At 46.2% G+C, this 17251-nt stretch overlaps 1 protein-coding gene and 1 long non-coding RNA gene across 3 annotated transcripts in view; one reads left to right on the forward strand and one right to left on the reverse strand.

Moving 5' to 3' along the window:
* LOC139276394 (arginyl-tRNA--protein transferase 1-like) overlaps positions 1 to 17251 on the forward strand; it is a 79726-nt gene that overhangs the window by 55624 nt on the left and 6851 nt on the right. Inside the window, exons 7-11 of the mRNA XM_070894327.1 lie at positions 4099 to 4227; positions 8347 to 8379; positions 10029 to 10210; positions 12706 to 12805; positions 14223 to 14343. Of these exons, the coding sequence (XP_070750428.1) occupies positions 4099 to 4227; positions 8347 to 8379; positions 10029 to 10210; positions 12706 to 12805; positions 14223 to 14343 (565 nt within the window). The remainder of the gene's footprint in view (positions 1 to 4098; positions 4228 to 8346; positions 8380 to 10028; positions 10211 to 12705; positions 12806 to 14222; positions 14344 to 17251) is intronic.
* LOC139276395 (uncharacterized) overlaps positions 1 to 17251 on the reverse strand; it is a 62527-nt gene that overhangs the window by 36514 nt on the left and 8762 nt on the right. The window contains exon 2 of one of the 2 annotated variants that reach the window (XR_011595927.1): positions 2395 to 2527. The exons of the other annotated variant lie outside the window; for it this stretch is intronic. This is a non-coding gene — a long non-coding RNA (uncharacterized lncRNA). The remainder of the gene's footprint in view (positions 1 to 2394; positions 2528 to 17251) is intronic. 2 annotated transcript variants of the gene reach the window in all.

The raw sequence follows: 17251 nt of genomic DNA on the forward strand, positions 1-17251 counted from the left end.
CCGACTCGCTATCACCCGTTTTACACTATCGTGCCAAGACCCTTGTGACATCAGCGTCTCTGCTTTGCCCAGATTACAGGGTACAAGTACAAAGGACAAATACCATTGAAGCCAGTATTTAAATGCAGTTAAGTAAACACTGGTAGAAGGACGATATAAAAGGGAAAATGGGCCGAAAGTTGATAGCCCTGCTACGCACCTTGTGATGGGACGATGGGTCAAGTGGCTCCATCCTGTGCTGCAAAATTCTCGCAGACTGTATGTGTTTTACCTGGTGCGTACGCCACATGTTCACGAGCTGATGCTGAGACACAGTGAGCTGTCCAGTACCAGATGGGAGCTTATAGGACCAGGATTTAACCAAGTACAAAGTCTTCAAATGTGAGACTGGACAGTGAGTTGTCGGTGTTATTTGACCAGATGGTACAATGAAGCTGAGTCCGATCGTGATCTCGCTCATTGTTCACACGGATGCGCTTTCCAGTATATGTTTCTGGACGCCCACCAGGGTTGGGATCGCTGGGTGGTATCTTTCCCTCCTGAACCAGGGCCACTGGAGCCAGTTGTAGGGCCCATACCTCAATGCCTAGCTGAGATTAGCCGACTCAGCACGCCAACAATTGAACTGGGATCTTCTCAGTCCGCACGGCTCCAAGCCACACCATGTGATGCATATACCTGCTGAGCCATTGGGCCCAATTATTGCCATCAACTTCCTTTTAATAAATACTGAGGTAGAAATTAGCTGTAAAACTTGCCCTAGGGGGCAATGTGACTATTGGTGCCTTCAGCATGACTTTATTAGTGCGCTGTGAACCTTCATTACATTTTCATACACTGATCATTATTGTCTTTTGGTAAAGCAGGCCAATTACCACCCTATCCGCCTCCTCCCAGTCATCAGCAGTGACAGAAACAGCTATCAAGTGGCACGTACTCAGCAAATAACCTGCTCACCGATGCTCAAATTGGGTTCTGCCAGGACCACTTGACTCATTACAGCCTTGGTCCAAACAGGGACACAAGCTGAATTCCATGGATGAGGTGAGAGTCCCTGCCCTTGACACCAAGGCAGCAGTTGACTGAATCTGGCACCAAGGAGCCCGAGTAAAACTGAAGCCAGTGAGATTCAGGGAGAACGCTCTCCAGTGACTGGAGACCAAACTGGCACAATGGAAGATAGCTGTGATTGGAGGCTAATTATCTCACCCCTAGGACATCGCTGCAAGAGGTTCTCAGGGCAGTGTCCTAGGCCCAACTATCTTCAGCTGCTTCATCAATGACCTTCCGCTTCCCCCCTCCAACATAAGGTCAGAAGTGGGGATGTTCGCTGTTGATTGCATAGTGTTCAGTGCCATTCGCAATTCCTCAGATAATGAAGTAGTCCATGCCTGTATGCAGCAAGACCTGGTCAACAGGTTCACTAGATTGATTCCTGGGATGAGAGGTTTGTCCTATGAGGAGAGATTGAGTTGACTGGGCCTATACTTTCTGGAGTTTAGAAGAATGAGAGGCGATCTCATTGAAACATATAAGATTGTGAGGGAGATTGATAGCGTAGATGCTGAGAGGTTGATTCTCCTGGCTGGGAAGTCTACAACTAGGGGGCATAGTCTTCGGATAGGGTGTCGGCCATTTAAGACTGAGATGAGTAAGAATTTAAGACTAAGATGAGCAGGAATCTTTGGAATTCTCTACCCCAAAGGGCTGTGGATGCTGAATCGTGCTCATAATTCTTATGTTCTTAACATCCAGGCATGGACTGATTAGTAGCAAGTACCATTCACGCCACACAAGTACCAGACAATGATCGTCCCTAACAGGAGAGAGCCTAACCACCTCCCCTTAACATTCAATGGCATTACCTCAGGGAACCCCCTACAAACAACATCCTGGGGGTCACATTTGACTAGAAACTCAACTGGACCAGCCACATAAGTAACTTGGCTACAAGAGCAGGTCAGAGGCTGGGTATTCTGTGGTGAGTGTCTCGCCTCTTGACTCCCCAAAGCCTTTCCACCACCCACAAGGCAGAAGTCAGGGGTGTGATGGAATACTCTCCACTTATCTGGATGGGTGCATCCCCAACAACACTCAAGAAGTTCGACACCATCCAGGACAAAGCAGCCCACTTGATTGGCACTTCATCCAACACCTTAAACATTCACTCCCTCCACCACCGGCGCACTGTGGCTGCAGTGTTTACCATCTACAAGATGTACTGCAGCAACTCGCCAAAGCTTCTTCGGCAGCACCTCCCAAACCCGTGACCTCCACCATCTAGAGGGACTAGGGCAGCAGGTGCATGGGAACATCATCACCTGCAAGGCTCTCACAATCCTGACTTGGAAATACATCACCATTCCTAAATCGTCCCTGGGTCAAAACCCCTACCTAACGGCACTGTGGGAACACCTTCACCACAGGGACTGCGGCGCTTCAAGTCCCACCACCATCTTCTTGAGGGCAACTTGGGATGGGCAATAAATTCCAGCCTTGCGAGTGACATCTGCATCCTGACAATGACCTTCAAAAAAAAAAATTAGGAAACCTTTTAAAATTCAACAGGTGGTCAGCATGATGACACGGTACATTGGAGCCATGGAGTAGTGCAATTATTGTCCGTGGACCTCTACACATCCCAGCCATTCATCTGTAGAATGACACTAAATGGAGGCCAGGGGCCTTACGGTGAAGGAAGAGCAATCTGGGCGAGAGCCAGATGCAATGAAAAATTGGTAACCGTAGGGGAGGGGGTTGCCACCTGCCCAAAGTTAGTACACGGCATGGAAGAGGAACAAATACTTTAAGAAAAGGGAGCCTTATCACAGAAAAATCAAAAAGGCGGCAAAAAGGTGAAAGGCATTATGGGCCATAATTATCTGATTCAATCTCATCCAACCTAGTTTTCAATTTTCTAACCAAGTCAGACAGTGTTGGTGGGATATTCAACTGTGGGGGCATCACAGCTCAGCCCAACCCTGCCCTAGCCTGAAGTGCACGTGCACATCTCCAGCAGAACTCACAGGATAGTCAGCGACAGCAGCAACCTTTGAGCCTGGATATTGAGTCCTGTGTTAGTGTCCCAGGCTAGGAGGGGAGGAATACTCCAAGGTTCCTGCTCCACATTCCTGTCCAATGGTTCCTTTTAGATATGTGCATGTGGACAAGCGGCCAGGACAAGGATCAGGCTTAGCCACAGCCCCCTTTCTTAATTCAGGACTGGACCGGGGGGTCTCCTGGCTTGCAGTACCACAGCACATGATGCATTTATTCACTGAGCCATTGGGGCCTGGGCTGCGTTAAGATGTTTCTTTATTTAAAATCCACAGCAAAAAATGATCAGTGCCTTATACATATCTCCCGAGTCTCCTCTTTACTTTCTAGTGAGTTAGCGCTAAGTGAGCGGCAGTTCCTCATGTTTTGTGGACACCCCAATAAAATCAGGGTCGAGTAGGAAGAGGTACATCACCTTTTTAAATGTTTTAGTGTGCGACGTGTAGTAGGAAAAGGTGTAGTTTATATTAACGAAGAACCACACGCCGTGTGTGTTATGTTCCAGGGTGTGTTACGTTAGTGAGGGCCTCCTGAGTGAGTTACAGTGAGGGTGTTGCTGCTTGAGATGTTTGAGATTCATTCGCGTAGATACAGAGAAACTATTTTGACTGGTGGGGAATTCCAGAACAAGGGGGCACCATCTTAAAATTAGAGCTAGGCTGTACAGGAGTGAAGTCAGGAAGCACTTTGTCACACAAAGTATGGAAATCTGGAATTCTCTCCCCCTCAAAAGGCTGTGGATGCTGAGGGTCAATTGAGATTTTCAAGACTGAGTTCATAACATTTTTGTTGACGAAGGATATCAAGGAATATGGATCAAAGGCGGGTAAATGGAATAGAGCCATGATCTAATTAAATGACGGAACAGGCTCGAGGGACTGAATGGCCTACTTTTCTCCCTGCGTTCATAAATAATTTGTTATTTTCCTAGATAGGAAAATAGTGATCTAAACATCCAAAGTGGAACATCAGGTTCATGTAGTTTGCTCTCCCTTGATATTTGCGGTCTAAAGAGCCTTTCCTTCCCTTTCCCCCTCTCAGGTGAAGCTGTTGAGACTGTCTCCACCCAGCCCCGAGCTACAGACCACCTTCGGCGAATCGTACGAGGTCTACAAGCGCTACCAGATGCACGTGCACAAAGACACTGAGGTGATCGCCTCGGAGGCGGAGGTACCAACTGTAACGATATGTTAAAGCGGTATAGAGCCATCTGATGGTTGGAGGTGGGATTGACGTTAGAGGTCCTCGGGGCCTGAGAAAGCGCTGGCATTGGGGAGATTCTTCCCTGCTGTAGGGTGTGTGTTTTTCACTCTACTCTGATTCTTAGACCTCGGAACTTATAGTGGGAAAGGACAACATGTGGCATAAACTTTAGGCTTAACCCAGTGTCAGTTTTATTACGCAACAAAAAACGACTAAAAACTACAGGATTAGACTGCTGAGAGAAATTGACTTAAGACATACAATCACCAGCCCTGGCTGTAGTTATTGTAGGTTCGTGGTCGTTGATTCCGTGACCGGTTGGTTCTTCTCCCGTCCGTTCTCTACAGTGCTGTTCCCATTCCTGTCCTTCTATCTCTCTGTTTGTCCTTCTTTGTATTTTTGTGTTTCTGTGTTCATATATTTATATCCATAGTATAAATAAGTTTCCCGCTGGGCCGGGGTCCGATTAATGCGTCTGGATCAAGTTGGTGATTTGTTTAACTGGGTGTGATGATGAGTTCGAATGGCTACTAATTTGCACACGGAGTCGACAGTGCAAAAGATAACTCCTTATCCTTAGTGCCCTGTTATCCAAAAATGTGCATTTCGTAGGGTCCTTTGTGGTCCTGGTTTCTTGTAGACTTGTAGTTTCTGGGGTGAACTGTTTTACCCGCTATGGCCAATCAACTCCGGGGCTCCTCTGATAGATAGTATCAATCACTTTGTCTGTATGCATAACCAAGTTTCGCCCTTGACCACAGAGATTGTTCTCAATGGGTGATGAGTCACCACTTGCCCCAGGCTGGTGCCTTTTTCCCCTCCCAGGTAGTCCAGAAGTTTTTACTTTAAAACAGTTTGTTCGTGGCCTCTTCTTGTGCCTTGTTCCAAGAAAAATAGGTGTTCCCTTACACTGCCGATATCAGAAAGTCACAGGCAGCCCTGTTGCTGGGCGAGGTTCCCTGCCACCAACAAATACGCAGAAAATGGCCCCCACGCGCTCAGAGAAGGATGAAGACTTGAAGCTTGCAACATGTTGCAGGTAATCTCCCGAGCGTTGACATTCACATAGACTACAAACCTTTACATGGTGGGTGTAGATATGTAAGTGGATGTGTAAAGAGTTTTTGAAGAAGAAAAATGGGCAACGCACGCACCCCATTATTTGAAATTGCTAAGGATGAAGTTCAGAGAGATCCCAAAGTCCAACTGGACTTGATTCTCTGCCTGTAGAGCCCCAATCAACCAAGTCAACAGAATGCAAGTCATGCTCAAACTGTACAGTCGACAAGCCCGACCACAGCTTGAGGACTGTGCCCAGTTCTAGTCACCGAGACTCGAGGGAACCATTGGAGCAGTTCAGAGGAAAGCCACAAAGTTGATACCTGGCATCGCTGGTCCGAGGACACACTGCAGGGACTTGGGCTTCTTTGAGAAGCGATTGTGTGAGATTGTAAAAGACAGGTTTGGAAGATTACTGCAAACTTAAATGTGAGATAGGACATGGGGACACTGGTTCAAACTACTAAAGACAAATACAGGACCAATATCAAAGTTCTTGAGACAAAGAGGCCGAAATTGCCCCAGGGCCTGTCTGGGGCCGGTAACCCTCTGGGCCCGGGTCAGTTAACGCCCGGGGTAGATGTCCAGCCCCCTGTATGGAATTGCCCTTTGCGTCACTCAAACGAGGCGGAGCGCCGTCTCCGGCAATTGCGCCCCATTAGTGCCTACCGGCGGCGCTAACAGGGCGTAAAAAAGGGGCAATTTCGGCCCCAAAGAGTGATCAACACATGGAACGAACTTGCAGATAGAGTAGCTAAAACCCTGGCATTGTTTAACAGTTGAATGCCATAATTGGGGCAGCAGGGAGGGGGATCTGAAGAGTCTTTCATTCAAAAGTCACAAGGTTCTTGTTGCTGACACTCTGACTCAACTGATGTTGGTAAAAATACACCAAAGCCATCCAGGAATTGAAATATCCAAAAGGTTAGCAAGAGAGGGCTTGTTCTGGCCTGGCTGCAGACATGGTCAATTGATGTCCAACATAGAATGCAAATAGAGAGAAAGTGTGCAAAGAGCATTAGTGTCCACAGCCAGGGAGGAAGGTGTATTTTTCTTTTTCCGGTGTTTTTTAAATTTATGTCCACATGGCTGAGGGAGGATGTGAGTTGAGTGATTCGTTATGGGCATAACTTTGGGTCTGAACTTCATTCGGATCATTATTTAATCACTGTAGAGTACTTTTTAAATTCCTCTGAACTCGGCAAAATAGCCAACACTAAGGGGCCGAAATTGGTGAAGGCCAAGGCCTGCCCATTTGCCGCCCAAAAGACCGCTGATGGCCGCTGATAGACCGGGCAGTACTTTGCCAGGAAGATCCGTCTAAAAGAGGTGGCAGTACCGCCCGGTGGCCAAACAACGGCTTGCTCCGTCAATCTGGGCGGCAGCGGGCGGGAGCTCTTGATCTCGGCGGCAAAGGCTCTTGCCGCCCAAGTGCCGCCGACGATGGAATTGGGCCCAGGGAGGGTGGAAGACCTGAACATAAAAATAATGGCAAACAAAAAAAAAAACACTGGAACACCTTCAGGGAACTCCATCCAGGTAAGTCTCTATTTAAAAAAAACATTTTAAATATTTTCGCCAACCTATTTTTCCCTTCTTCGTACCTACCATCGGGGTTAGAACAGCCTCCACGCAGTGGTCCTTACCCCTGCTGCCGCCCACTCCCACCTGCACCAATCTGGCATCTCGGCAGGCGGGAGGCCACTTGCGCTACTTGGCCACCAGAGGAAGTCAGCGGGCGGTACTCCCCTCCTGCCCGCTCTAGCCCAAGTGGAAACTGAGATCGAGAGGAGACCGGAGGCAAAACTCGGCGGCAGTCGGCGGTAAGGCCACCAATATCGGGCCCTATGTGATTTACACATTGCCAGAAGCAGCTTACTAGATATCACACATAAAGCACTTTCAGATAATAGAATCCAGTTTGAGAGACGAGACTATAAAAGTAGACGATAATAATCCCATGTACAGTGAAGAGTTTATTGGAATTTTAAGTTTAGTTTGAAACCTAATTGCTGGAAGAAATGGAGATGTAATCATATGTTAAAGCTGTACAGAAGCATCTAGTCATACAAGATTTATCAACACCATATGCTCAGAGAAGGATTCAAACATTTCTGGGATAATTTTCCAACTGTATGCTGCCATTTGGGAGCGTCGCTGCCAGGAACTCGGGCACATGTGGCACATTAATTTTAAATGGTCAGAAGATCCTACGCACCATGCATCCAAATTGCTGATGAGTGGCCATGTCGGTTAAAGCTCCTGACTAGATTTAGAAGCCAGAAAGTTGCCCCCATTGAATAAAGCTCGAGACATTCCGCAGTCAGTGTCCCGAGGGTTGTCGTTCCCATAGAATAACCTTCCCACCATTGTAAATGTAAATTCAGATGGGAACACGTTGTTAGAACTAGTGACTGAACTTTCCAAAGCCTCCCATTAATGGAGCAGCAAAGTCATCAGTTGTTCAAGGCCAAAGATTGTTGGCACCATCCTACCGATTTTCTCATCAGGGTTCTATCTGGATTGCTATTGGCTGCGCTATTTGTTTACAGTGAAAGAAAGACTTGCCTTTATTTTGCGCCTCACGTAACCTCGGGATCGAAGCTCCACACACAATCTCTGCCAATCCTGACCCGGAAGTGTTTGATGTTGACATTGGATGCCCAAAATAGAATCCATTCCATAGCCCAACACTGACATCCCTCACTTTGATGAGCAGAAAGTTCACAAAAAGAAAAGCTAGTGCATGCTGGGTTATGAGGGTAACTGTTCCGAGAACTGGATCCCCAGGGGAGCCTCGCTTGACGGGGGTGTGGATTTCACAATCAAGTGCAAAGGTCAAGGTCCTGTCATTTAGGCACACCGACCTCCAAGCATGGTTCACTGGTTGGCGTCCTGTTTCTACGAAGGGGTCACGCATCATTAGGTGTACCTGATAGTATAGCGGAAGTACAGTGTGATGCAGGAACCTCTACCTGTGCACGTTATCGTTTGACTGACTGTATTGTGTTGTGTTGTTTCTTGCAGTACAGACGGTTTTTCTGCAGTACTCCTCTCGTGGTGAGTAGATTACTACATCAGTGGATCACACTGGTGCCTATCCTTTATTTGATAGCTACTCTGGACTCTCAGCCCTCAGCAACCCCTGATGGTCATTGGCTGTTTGTCTAGTTTCATACTGGCTCGGTCATGCACAAGAACAGACCAATCATAAGTGGTGTGAAGAAGTAGTATACACCAATGCTTCACAATTGACCAATCATAAACTATTAAAACAAAAGAGTTCCATTTATATAACGCCCTTCACAATCTCAGGACTTCACAAAGTGCTTTGTAGTACTTTTGAAGCGTAGTCACTTTTGTAATGTAGGAAACGTGGCAGCCAATTTGTGCACAGCAAGCTCCCACAAACAACAATAAGATAATGACCAAATCATATTTTTTAAATGACGTTTGTTGAGGGATAAATATTGGCCAGGATACCAGAGGTAACTCCCCTGCTCTTCAAATAGTGCAATAGGATATTTTATGCTCACCTGAGAGGGGAAGACGAGATCTCAGTTTAATGTCTCATCTGAAAGACGGCACCTCTGACAGTGCAGCACTCTCTTGGTACTGCACTGGAGTGTCAGCTTAGATTACGTGCTCAGATCTCTGGGATGGGTCTTGAACCCACAACCTTCCGACTCAGAAGCAAGAGTGGTGCCACTGAGCTACAGTTGATGAACTGGGAGGTCACTCACCCGTTGCAAAGTCTCACTCACCAGAAGCATATATTGGGGAAATCGCATGCACGTTGCCCAAGATTTCCTGCCAATTATTTAATAAAATTAATGAAGAAAACTGTTTACTAGATGCACGTGATGTCCTGATATGCAGTCCCAATGGGAGCATTTCCACGCAGCTGTACATTAAATGTAACCCTTTAATCTAACCTGCAGTGGCTGATTTGGGAGCGCTTAATGGAGACAGTTTAGAGGGATTGTCACTCTTCATTCAGCCTGTGCTGTAATAGAGTAGCAAAGGTGCAAAAACCTTTCACTCCCAGCACTAATGACCTCCAACTTGAAGAGCAAAATAAAATCTATTTTTAGAAAACCAATACAGCCAGAAGGAATTGTGGGTTTAAGGGAAAAATGTTCTTGTGAAATGATTAGGAGTTTATCTTGTACAATATAATTAGTGCTGCAGACAAATGAGAGAGGTTAGTTCACAATGTACAGACAGGTAAGAGGTCCTTATTAAACATAGAATTACATAGAACTTTACAGCACAGAAGCAGGTAATTCAGTCCGACAGGTCGATGCTGGTCATTATGCTCACATGAGCCTCCTCCAAAACAGTGTACAGTTTGGGAAGAGTTCCCTTATTTTACCCACATTACAACAGTGACTACACTTCAAAATTACTTCATTGGCTGTAAAGCGCTTTGGGATGTCTGGAGGTTGTAAAAGGTGCTATATAAATGTCTTCCTTCCCTTCTTTGTTCCCTTCCATGTCTAAGCTTATTTTAATTTGTTTTTACCAATTTATTCTCCGATGTCTAATGATCCTGTAATTGGTCATGCATGGACTGTTGTCAAGGTCTGTCTCGAACCATTCGCGGTTAGAATTTGTAGTAATGCAGAAGGCCAAGAAGTGTGGAGCGATGTTGTCAGTGTTCTGTTGCTAGAACCACCCTTACGCTGTTCCCTTTATCTCACTGGCAGGGTGAGGACCCAGTCGATGGCCCAGACACTGGCTACGGCTCCTTCATTGAGCAGTTCCTGCTGGACGGGAAAATTATAGCTCTTGGCCTGTTGGATATACTACCCGAAGGAATTAACTCCCAGTACCTGTGCTACCATCCAGATTACTCCTCCCTCTCATTGGGAGTCTACTCTGCACTCAGGTACTATCCGAAGAACAGAAAATGAATTTGCAGTGGGGACGAATACACTTGCCCAAGTTTGCATTCCCAGTGCGCCTATAAGAAACTTGGGCTTGGAGGCTCGTGATCTCGGTTCATGGCCATTCATTTTAATGAACGGCAACTTATTCAGGCTAACAACCAAGCATGTTGGCCTCCATACCTCGATTCCCAATCTACGCTCCTGTTGCATCAAGCTCCATGCCGGTTGAGCTCGCCTGTTTTTTCCATTAGACTCGGCAAATCCAACATGTTTACACTTGCCAGGCGTAGGTCAGTGGGTAGCACTATTGCTTCCGAGTCAGAAGGTTGTGGGTTCAAGTCCCACTCCAGAGACTTGAGCACAAAAATCTAGGCTGACACTCCAGTGCGATGTTGAGGGAATGTTGCTATGACGGAGGTTCCGTCTTGCGGATAAGACATTAAACCGAGGCCCCGTCCGCCCTCGCAGGTGGAAGTAGATGATCCCATAGCACTGTTTCGAAGAACTGTGGGAAAAGCTCTCTTACTGTTCTGGCAAATATTTATGCTCAACTAATATCACTAAAAATATTAGATTTCTAGATAATGATTATCTAGTCATTATCTCATTGCAGTTTATTTGAGCTTGCTGTGTTTCTTACATTACAACTGCGACTACACTTCAAAAGTACTTAATTGGCTGTAAAGTGCTTTGGGAAGTCCAGAGGTCCTGAAAGGCAAAGTTCTTCCTTACACTGGGGCTGGCACTGGCTCTGAGAGATCCAGGCTTTGGAAAGCAGCTATCTAACCAAACCTGGACCGTCTGACCCTCCCACACACACAGGCCTTCAGACATGCCTAGCCACTGTGCCCCATGGACCATCCTGGGAGGGTTTGTCTGTTCCTGGAACTTTGCCAAACTGCAGCAAGCAGACAATAATACAGACAAGAATCACAACCTTAGGTCAGGAGACAACTTCACAAAAAACATCTCTGAGCAAAATGCATGTTACAGACACCAATGTTTTATATGGTCTCAGAATTTACAGTGTAAGATGGTGTATTTCAGGTACCTTGCTTGAGAAAGCATAAGATGGTAATCAGAGATTGAGTGGGCAATGGGCTGCAACAGTAACAGTAACTTGCATTTATATAGCATCTTTATCAAAATAAAAATGTACCAAAATGCTTTACAGAAATGTTATCAGACAAAATTTGACACTTAGAGATATTAGGACAGGTGACCAGAAGCTTGGTCAAAGAAAATAGGTTTTAAGGAGTGACTTAAAGGAGGAGAGAGACATAGAGAGGCAGTGAGGTTCTAGAGCTGAGGGCCTAGGCAGCTGAAGGCACAGCCACCGATGGTTGAGCGATTATAATCAGGGATGCTCAAGAGGGCAGAATTGGAGGAATGCAGAGATCTCAGAAGAGATCCGCAGGAGGTTAGAGGTTACAGAGATAGGGGAGGGAGCGAGGCCATGGAGGGATTTAAACACAAGGAAGAGAATTTAAAAATCGAGACATTGCCCGACCAAGAGCACAGGCATGATGGAAGAATGGGACTTGATGTGTATTAGGATATGGGCAGCAAGTTTTGAATGAGCTCATGTTTACAAAGGGTGGAAGGTGGGAGGCCAGCTATAATATAATAACACTTCTGCTCAGTGGCGAACTCAATTGGGGTGGGGGCAGGATTTGGGGGAGTACTGGGGATCACTCACCCCTCCACACCCCCCACCCCCCTCCACACTTTGAGGTTGGCCAAAGTAGCTTTGGAGGACCACCTTTATTTCACTCGCAAGATCCCCTGTCCCCCATATTCAGCCTCCAGGTTAAGTCTGCGAGTCTGTGGGGTCTCAGGGGGTGTCTGCCTTCCATCTAGTTACCTCAGCATTCCCCTGCTGGTCCGAACTCGCACCCCTTCCTGCAAACTTGGCAAATCTTGAGATTGGCCCCCTCCAATTTGGCCAAAACTAGCTCCTTGCTTCTGGGGCATGGCTTCAGTCCCTGCCGCTGGTCAGCATTCTAACTTAAAGAAGTTTCAGATCGTGTCACCTGTGCTTCTAGTGTGGACAACAGCAGAGAGTAGAAGGGCTGAAATTCGGCACTGGGCAATGTCACCTGAAGAAGCTAGAAGGAAATGGAGAATTAATTGTGGCCCAGGAGGGGTGAAGGCAAATGAATGGATATATTGTCCCCCACGTTAAACTCAGCGGAAAGACAGATCTGAATACAATACACTTGCATCAATGTTTCTTTTGCTATTATTAGCAGTTGGACAAAAATATACCCCATAGAGGGAAGATTTCCTTCTCATTATTTGTAATTAAATTTTAAACATGTTCTTTATACTCCAGTTTACAATTTCCCTCTGCGGAATTCTTCCCCTATTAAACCAAGCTCTGCCCTGCTCCTCCCTCGTGTGGCCTGAGCAGGGCGAGCTTGAAGAACAGAGGAAGGGGGGTCCTGAAGCATGACGGACTGCTGCATGTGACTCCACTCCTACTGTCTTTTAGGGAAATAGCACTGACCCAAAGGCTGAATGCGAAGGTTCCAAGAATGAAGTATTATTACCTGGGCCCTTACGTGCACTCTTGCATTAAAGTGAAGTATAAGGTAAGCATGGATATCTTCAGCAAACCTGCGGTAAGGTTGATTCTGGCACTTCATAGTTCAAGTGAGGAATCCATTGTAAGTTTAGACTAAACCCTTTCAGTCTTGTGGACTTATGAACAATGACGGACAGGAAAAGACCCTCTGGTCCATCCAACCTGTCCCACACAACTGCAATGCCTTGTGCATCACAATATGTACACTCCGCACCCCACCCCACCCAAAAGCCATGTGATCTCCTGAGTGAGGCAAAAATATCCAGATTAAATCCCCAGGCCAACTTGGGGGGGGGAAAAAATGTTGGGAAATTTAACCACTCGCTACGTAAAGACGTTTTTCCTCATGTCGTCTTTGTTTCTTTTGCCAATCACTTAAAATCTGTGCATTCTGGTTCTCAACCCTTCTGCCAATGGGAACAGTTTCTCTCTATCTACTCTGTCCAGACCCCACATGATTTTGAACACCTCTATCAAATCTCCTCTCAACCTTCTCTGCTCTAAGGAGAACAACCCAGCTTCTCCAGTCTATCCACGCAATTGAAGTCCCTCATCCCTGGAATAATTCTTGTAAATCTTTTCTGTACCCTCTCTAAGGCCTTCACATGCTTCCTAAAATGCCATGTCCAGAATTGGACACAATACTCCAGTTCAGGCCAAACCAGTGTTTTATACAGGTTCATCATAATTTTCACGCCTTTGTACTCTGTACCTCTATTCATGAAGCCCAGGATCCCATATGATTTTTTAATTGCTTTCACAAACTGCCCTGCCACCTTCAACGATTTGTGCACATATACTCCCAGGTCATGCTCCCCCTTCAGGATTGTACCCTTTAGTTTATATTGCTTCCTATTGTACTTCCTAACAAAATGTATCAGTTTACACTTTTCTGCAACATATCCGCCCATTCCATCAGCCTGTCTATGTCCTCTTGAAGTCTATCACTATCCTCCTCACTATTCACTAGACTTCCAAGTTTTGTGTCACCTGCAGATTTTGACATTTGTTATTGGAAAGGGCCTCTGCTCCTTTAAAAGGAATCTTCATTGTACAATTATATGATTTCAAAAGAATGTGCACTTACACCAGCAGGTCTCTGTTGTTTATTTTATGTCTTTAAATTTTTGATTTTCTTTTCTTCCGCAGCGTATTTGGCTACTCGGGTTCAGTCCTCATGTCACAGGTGTTGTGTGCAGACATCCATTGCTGAACTAAAGTAGCATTACCTCTTTAGCCCTGCAGTTGTGTTTTATCACCACTCTTATTCTGGGTTTAAACATTAATATTTCAAACCTGGGTGAGGTGACTAGAATGAGCAGAAATCTGAACTGGTTCTTACTCCGTCTAAAGTTTACTGAAACCTTTGTTCCAAATCTGTTGAGTTGACCCTTCTGCTTAATCCCTTTATTTTCCTTCTGTAGCTTCTGTACCAGCCGACAGAGCTGCTGTGCCCCATGACTGGGCGGTGGGTCTCTGTGGAACAATGCTTGCCCAAGCTGGCGATAAACAAATATTCCAGGCTTTACGATGGAGAAGAAGCAGGTTGGTGCCAACTGCTATTCTGTATATTATATTCAAATCTCGCGTACAGCTCTTACATCCTGTCCGTAAGGATTACTTCCTACTGTCCCAACTTTACGTCCAACGCATTTTTCTGTCAACGTCTGCCGTTGTAAATTGCTATGTCAACATTTTTCTGTGTCAACTGTCACAATGTAGTTGCAGCCTCTGGCCACCAGGTTGTGCTACTTGAAAAAAACCTTCATTCAACTAACCGTGGACAATATACTGGTGGTTTAAAATGGTCCCGTGCCATTAGTCACTTGTATAAGTGGATCCCATGCCCCTTATGTGGCAGAGTTTACCCAAACTGCCCAATACCTACTTATATGGCAGTATAAACGATAAGGGGATAAGGGGTTATGGGGAGCGGGCAGAGAAGTGGAGCTGAGTTCATGATCGGATCAGCCATGTTCGTATTGAATGGTGGAGCAGGCTCGAGGGGCCGGATGGCCTACTCCTGTTCCTATTTCTTATGTTCTTATAACCCAGTGGTGTAACTATACTACCCCTTTGTGATCTGAACTGGATATTTCTGTCTTTTGCTGGTATCCCCATGATGCCTCTTGAATCTTTCTCGAGGCAGGTCATGAGAAAACATGATAATATGAGGCCAGATATAGATCGGTAAACTGCTGTATTTCAGAGCACATGAACATACAGAGAAACAGTTACAAACAGAGTCACTTGGTCACAAAGAGTAAAACTTATATTTGTATAATAATACAAAATAATGAATATGCTATGCTTCCTCACATCAGTGGGTCACCTTGTTTGACTTTAACAAAATAACTTTTATCTGTCCTCCTACATTCTAACTGTCATGTATCTTACATTATTATATATAACTGTATCCTAACATGCTATACATGACTGTAATAAGATATGACCTGTAACCACCAGCATACCTTACCACCAGGGGTGCACTTGCAAGAGACAGGTATATAAGGACAGGTCTCAGGCAAGTGCAGCATTCCAGAGCAAGGAAATAAAGGTGCAGGTCCAGAGTGACCTTGACTTCACTACATGCCTCGTGTGAATCTGTACTGAGGGGACAGGACTTTACAGTGGCGACAAGTTACGGGATTACAGAATCCACAGAATGGCGAACAACGGATCAGATGAAAAGTACAATGCGGGAGACAATTGGGAGGACTTTATAGAAAGGCTCCAGCAAAGCTTTGTAACCAAAGACTGGTTAGGCGACGATAAGGCAGACAACAGAAGAGCCCATCTCTTGACCAGCTGTGGCTCGAAAACATACGCTTTAATGAAGGATCTGTTGGCACCAGAGAAACCAGCAAGCAAGTCATTTGAAGAATTGAGCACACTGGTAAGAGACCACCTGAAGCCAGCGAGCAACCTACACATGGCCAGACACAGGTTCTACAACTACAGACGCTGTGTGGGCCAAAGCATACCCGACTTCGTGGCGGAACTTCGGAGGTTGGCTAGTTTATGTGAGTTCTCCGATGAGCTGAGGAGAGAAATGCTGAGAGACTTTTTCATTGAAGGAATAGGCCACGCAGGCATATTCCGAAAGCTCATAGAGACCAAGAACCTGACCTTAGAAGCAGCAGCACTGGTTGCATAGACATTCTTGGTAGGGGAAGAAGAAACGAGGTTGATTTACAATGCAGGTACGACAACTAACGAAATATCGGAACAAGAAGTTCACAGCACTAAACAAGCTGCTACCCCCACACACAGACAAAACCGGGAGAACAGGCTCTCGACAGCAGGCAGAAGCCATCAAGGGCCACAGGAACGGCCGTTCACACCTCAGCAACCCACAATGCGAGCAATCAACTACAAACTGAGAAAAGCTCAAGAGAGATCAGCCAGACGCAGCTCATTCTTTGGGAACACTTTGAACACTGGAACAGGTCTGTGCTGAAGGTGTGGGAATGGGCACTCATCAAGGGGATGTCGATTTCAGCAGGCTGTTTGCAGAAATTGTGAATATACAGGGCATTTGGCCCGCATGTGCAAAAAACGGCAGCTCGGCTGGTATACGAATCGGATGGGTCAGAAAGCGGACCAGAAGATGGTGGGGACAGTACCCGGGACACCGATGTACAGCGGGTCAACACGATCAATGGCCGCTGCTCCTACAACAGGACACCTCCTATAATGATGAGGGTCCTACTCAACGGGATATCTGTCAACATGGAGCTGGATACGGGAGCGAGTCAATCTCTCATGGGCGCTCAATAATTTGAACAACTGTGGCCGCATAAAAGAGACAGACCAAAACTCAAGGGTCGACACCAAACTAAGGACCTATACCAAAGAAATCATACCAGTCCTTGGCAGCGCCATGCTCTCTGTCACACACAAAGGGACAGTGAACCGACTTCCCCTGTGGATTGTCCCTGGAGACCCCCCAGCACTGCTGGGGAGAAGCTGCCTGGCAAAACTAAACTGGAAATGGGATGATATCCATGCCATGTCATTAGAGGAACGGACCTCCTGCTCAACAGTTATAAAGCGATTTGAACATCTCTTTCAGCCAGGTGTGGGCACTTTCAAAGGGGCCAAAGTCAAAATCTATATCACACAGGATGCTAGACCAGTCCATCACAAGGCCAGAGCTGTACCCTATGTGATGAGGGAAAAGATTGAACGCGAACTAGACAGGCTTCTGCGGGAAGGCATTATATCACCTGTGGAATTTAGCGACTGGGCAAGTCCCATCGTCCCAGTCATGAAGCCTGATGGATCCGTACGAGTCTGTGGGGACTACATATCTACCATAAACAGAGTCTTCCTACAGGACCAGTACCCGCTACCCAGAGCGGAGAACTTATTTGCCACATTGGCTGGAGGTAAACTTTTCTCAAAATGAGACCTCACATCTGCGTATATGACGCAAGAATTGACCGAGGAA

The sequence above is a fragment of the Pristiophorus japonicus genome, chromosome 11 (genome assembly GCF_044704955.1).
Source record: "Pristiophorus japonicus isolate sPriJap1 chromosome 11, sPriJap1.hap1, whole genome shotgun sequence".
Lineage (NCBI taxonomy): Eukaryota > Metazoa > Chordata > Chondrichthyes > Pristiophoridae > Pristiophorus > Pristiophorus japonicus.